A 5,078-nucleotide genomic window follows, 5' to 3' on the forward strand; every position below is an offset into this window, starting at 1 on the left:
AGGACTGTGCTGCGGATGTGGGCAAGTGGGCAGACCAGAGATGGGGTGGCAGGACTGTGACCTCCCCAGGACCCACAGCAGAGAGTTCTGGAGACATTCACAGGTGTGTCCCTCAGGGCACAATGGAGGACGGAGAGCAGAGCCCACCAGCCCCGGAGGCAGGACGGCCGACGAGGACTGGGGGCAAAACCTCGGCACCTGCTGACCCCACGGCCCCTGTTGTGAACTGGTCTTCAGACTCGATCCCGTGGCTGACTGAGAGCAGGGCCCTGGACAGGGGAGCTTGCGGGCACATCCCCCAGACTGCCCTGGGGTGGGGGAGGGTGGGGAATAGGTGGGTCCTGGGTAACAGAGTCCAGGACTCGGGATTCCCAACATCTCAGGAAGTGGGCTCAGGGCCCAGGTCAGTATCTCTGAACATCACCAGGTGCCCTTTCCCGAGGGGCGCGTGGGCCCTAGTCACACTCGGAGTGGGGCCAGCCCCCGTGGGCACCCAGCCCTGGGAGAAGAGGAGCGGAAGCAGCTGGTGCTGCCAGGCCCCTCAGGCGCTCAGTGGCTTCTGGGTAAGAGCCTCAGAGATGGGGTGGCTGCAGGGGGACTCTGGAATGGCTCCCCAGCGCCCACCCCAGCAGGGAGGAAACCTAAACCAACATCCCATCCTGGGAGAGGAGCGGACATTGACCACCTCAGGGCCTGGGGGTGAAGGGGTGCCACCCCCACAACACTTCCATTCCGCTCTCCAACCTGCCCAAATCCCAGGTGGACCTGGAGGAGACTCAGGACGCAGTGGACTAAGCCCACCTAGGAGTCCAGGCGCAGCTGCCATGGCAGCCTGTCAGCCTGGCCGGGGGCACCGGAGGCTGGCCTGGGAGCCTTGCCCCAGCGGGACCCAACCAGTGGGATGGCCTTGCTCCTAACAGGAAGATCCGGGCCTGGCCATCACCTCCCACAGCCTCACGCACAGGTGAGGACAGAGACAGGAGAGCACGTGGCCCTGCGGTCTGAAGAGAGCAGAGGCCTGGCCACAGAGCCGACCCGCCCTGTCCCTGAGGAGGGGGCACAGCCCCAAGCCCAGAGCCGTCCTGCCAGCACACCCGCTCCCCCTGGAGCCACCCCAGGTCCCATGAGAAATGAGGGGGGGACGGGGGAGGCAGGAAGGCCAGGCTGCACAGACACGCAGGCCCAGGGCTCCCAGCGGCTGCCAGACGCCCAGCAGGCGTCCTGCCTCGGCACAGCCGGCCTGGTCCCACTCCTCCAGCCCTTGGGGGACTGCAGGAGGCTCCTCAGGGCAGGCCACACGGGCTGCTGGGTGCTGACCTGCAACCGGGAAGGACCCAAACCCCGCCTGGAGCGGAGACTCAGGACTGGGGGGCCAGTGCCCCTCAGAGGGGAGGCCTGTGTGGCTGGGGGGCTGGCAGTGGGGGGCGGGGCTCCTCTGGGCCTGGGGGTGAGGCTGAGTGGGGCCTGGCAGGGGCCTCGAGTGGGGACAGTGGGCGCTGCAGCAGGCTTGAGCCTGAGACCCCCAGGCTGGGGAAGGGTCCCAGAGCCGGAACTCAGCGCTATATGGGAAGCGAGATGGCTGGGGCTGGGCCTGAAGCCCCCTCCACCAGCTCATTTCCTCTGACCCTGGTGTAACAAGATGCGCAGCAGTTCCTCCCACCTCCGGCAAAACATTCAAGAAACGAAAACTACTGGGCAGGCCCAGCCCCCAGCCCCCAGCCCCGGTGCTCCTGCCTACATCCGGACCACATCTGCGCCGGCTCTGCCTTGGGGAACACACGTCTCGATCCTGCTCCTCAGCTTCAGTGCTTGGTTCCCTCTGCGCCAGAGATGATCAAGGAGGAGCACGAGGTGGCCGTGCTGGGGGCGCCCCAGAGCCAGGCGCCCCTGACGACCACGGTGATCAACATCCGCAGCGACACCGCCGTGCCCGACCACATCGTGTGGTCCCTGTTCAACACCATCTTCCTGAACTGGTGCTGCCTGGGCTTCGTGGCATTCGCCTACTCTGTGAAGGTGGGTGGGCACCCGGGGCGTCTCCACGAAAGTGTGTGTGAGCCTGGAGAGGCCCTGCCCAGACGGCACGTGCGTGGGGAGCCCCCGTGTGTACGGGTCTGTGTGCACGCTCTTTCGTGTGTGTGTTGTGTGTGTGTGAGAGTGTGGCCTGGGGGATGGTTCCCAGGGAGACTCATGGCGAGGCTGCCTGGGTTCACATGGGGTAGAGCTGGGGGTCTGTGTCTCTCGCACCCCAAGACGGAGTCCTTCCCAGCCTCATCAGGGAAGGCGCAGCCTTCACACTCAGCTTCAGAACACGAGTCTGGTCTGGAAACGAGGAAGGTGCTGCAAGGACCCTGACCCCTGGTGTGTGAGTGGCCGGTGAAGGGGCCTGAGAGGACGGGAGGCTGAGCCCTGGGGCTCCTGGAGAGGCTGACTCTCTGTGAGGACGCAGACAGAGGCCCCAAGAGGGGAGGGTATCACCGGCCACTGTCCTGTCCAGACTCCAGGGAACGGGCCATCGGGTGACTGGGAGCAGCAGGGGAGGGCCTGAGCCACAGCGCCCGGCGGTCACCTGGACCCTCACCACCTCTCCTCCTCCAGTCTAGGGACCGGAAGATGGTCGGCGACATCACTGGGGCCCAGAGCTACGCCTCTACCGCCAAGTGCCTGAACATCTGGGCCCTGGTCCTGGGCATCTTTCTGACCATTGGATCGATCGTTCTTCTCATTTTTGTCTACATGGCAGCCTACGAGACGGCTTTGCGGATCAGTGGACATGGAGGCCACTAGCCGCTGTCCATGGAGGCGGTCCAGGGCCTCCGCCTTCCTTGGTGGCTTTGCCCCCAAGCCATAGGCAGCAGTTTATAGACACAGATTGTCAACCACTGAATCAATAAAGCACCCTTGTCTGTGAAGCTGCTGTGATGTCTCCTGCGGAGGGGACACTGCTATGACCCTGGCGGCCTCTGGGGAGCCCACAGCAGTCAGCTGGGGGCTGACTGAGAGGGCCAGAACAGAGCTGGTGACCCCACCGCGGTCAACAGGAATCCCCAGAGGAAAGACCCCTTCGTCCCCTCAAAACCAGCGGGCCCTGCTGGGTGGAAGAGTCTCGCAGACACTGGGGACCTGGGACATTGTTGTGAGCCTGGGATGCAGACGGGGAGATGGGGCCGCTCCTAGCCCAATGCGGAGAGACACCCGGGCAGGTATTCCTGTCTCTGACGCCCCAGGGGGAGTGGGTGGGGGGCCGCACCCCAGCTGCTGAGCCACTGTGCCCTGCACAGGGTGTCTGGGGTGTCACCCCGAGAGGCTGGAGGAGTCCCGGCAGCCACAGGCTGCGCTGGGAAGTGACCCCGTCCACACGCCCTTTGGGGACCCAGGCTCTCCTGGGCTCACTCAGGGCCCAGGGCCAGTCCTGTCCAGCTCTCACTGAAGTCAGCAGCTCTTCACAGTGGGTTCCCCTCCTCCTGGCACTCAGAGGAGATGGACGCCCCATCCCCACTGGGCCCTACTTGGATCCTCCCTGGAGGACGGTGGCTCAGATGAGGTTGCCCACTCTCTCTTGGGTCCCACATGAGAGCAGGAGGGCTCAGCCTCAGGGACGCTGAGTCCTGCGGAAGGAGAGGCTGGCAGACTGCCTCTCTGAGTCCAGGAAGGACTGTCTCCCAGGCAGGGACGGGGGGACAGATGTGTGACCCTGACCCCTGGCCTGTTAACCCCAACCCCGGCAGGCCCTAGGGGGTCCCCACATCCTCTCAGGCAGGCAGCAGTAGCGAGGGCTGCTGGCACTGAGTGTAGCCCGCCTGAGCTTCACCGATTTGCGGTGAGGGTCCTGCTAGGTGGGAGCCCCCGTGCAGGCCGCAAAGGCCCGGGTCCCGGACCTTCTGAAAATCACAGGAGGCCCGAGGCATCAGGCAGGGGAAACCGAGGGCCCTTCCCTCGACGGCCCCGGGTGCTGACGGCCGGGCCGTGAGCAGCTGTGGTCCTCGGAGCCACGGCCCGGCCTGGTTCCCAGCGGACGGTCCCGTGTCCCCTGTCAGCTGTGGGTGACCTGGGCTGGGCTGAGTTGGGGGAGCGGAGGATAGAGCGGGAGGCGGGAGCCCTGGGCCAGGGTGACGTGGGGGTTGGCAGCGGGGCAGGAGCCCGTGGGGAGAAGGCTCTGCCTCTGCTTTGCCTGGACTGGGCCTCGAGGAATTCAGAAGGCACGGCTCCTCAAGACACCGGGTTTGGTCCCAGCTGGGGGAGGGCAGAGCAGGGCAGATGAGTCCCGGGTGGGGGTGGGCAGGCGGGCTGGTGTGCCCCTGGCCTCGCCCCTGGCTCCCTTCCTGTTGCTGCTGGTGCGGGAAGATTCTGCCTCCCCAGCCCACCCAGTGGGATCTGCGCGCTGGACAGCGCCCCTGCCGACTCCAGGGCTTTGCGGGCCACTGGCTCTTCCCACCCTGGAGGCAGTCCTTCTCGACCCCGAGGGACGTGCCTGCCAGCCGTCCCTCCTCCAGGACTCCCTTCCTTGGTGCTGCCCCTCCCCGCTCACGGGTGTCAGACCCACAGGGAGAGGGGCTCCCTCCTGGCCCACCCTGGGATCCCAGCCTCCCCGCAGCCTCTCCAAGTCAGGGGGCTGGCGTAGGGACAGATTGGGGGGAGGGGGCACCCCCATGAGGAGTCAGGGGACGAGGGGGTGGCTCCGCTGCCCCTCCACACGCCCCAGCCCAGCTGGCAGTGGGCGGGTCTGCCCTGCCCCTCGAGTGCCCCCGTGTCTGGAGGCCACGGCAGAAGCAGGGATGGGGCTGATGTCGAGGGCGGGGCAGGGCAGGGGCCTCTCCTCTAGCTGAGCAGCACGGGGCTCTCTCTGCCGTGGTGGACGCTGTGCTCCTGTTGCCTTTCCGGCAGAGGGGCCTGCGGGGCCGTGTGAAGGACAGTGACGAGAGGGACGTGCCGCAGGGTGTGAGGGAGCTGGGCGCCAGGAGAGCCCGCACTGACCAGCGTCAGCGTGTGGGACAGTGCGGGGTGGGAGGAGGTGGGCTCGGGCTCACGTCCAGGCTGGACTCTCGAGGGCCCCCTCCCCAGGTCAAACCACAGCGCCC

At 66.4% G+C, this 5,078-nt stretch overlaps 1 protein-coding gene across 1 annotated transcript; it reads left to right on the forward strand.

Annotated features, from left to right (window-relative positions):
- Positions 1-1,190: 1,190 nt before the first annotated feature.
- Positions 1,191-2,912, forward strand: LOC113889032 (interferon-induced transmembrane protein 1-like). Its single transcript, XM_027535921.1, has 2 exons — positions 1,191-2,016; positions 2,599-2,912. The coding sequence occupies exons 1-2, from the start codon at positions 1,831-1,833 to the stop codon at positions 2,785-2,787; spliced, it is 375 nt and encodes a 124-aa protein (XP_027391722.1). The 5' UTR covers positions 1,191-1,830; the 3' UTR covers positions 2,788-2,912.
- Positions 2,913-5,078: the final 2,166 nt, after the last annotated feature.

This window comes from Bos indicus x Bos taurus, unplaced genomic scaffold, assembly GCF_003369695.1.
Source record: "Bos indicus x Bos taurus breed Angus x Brahman F1 hybrid unplaced genomic scaffold, Bos_hybrid_MaternalHap_v2.0 tig00003477_arrow_arrow_obj, whole genome shotgun sequence".
Classification (NCBI taxonomy): domain Eukaryota; kingdom Metazoa; phylum Chordata; class Mammalia; order Artiodactyla; family Bovidae; genus Bos; species Bos indicus x Bos taurus.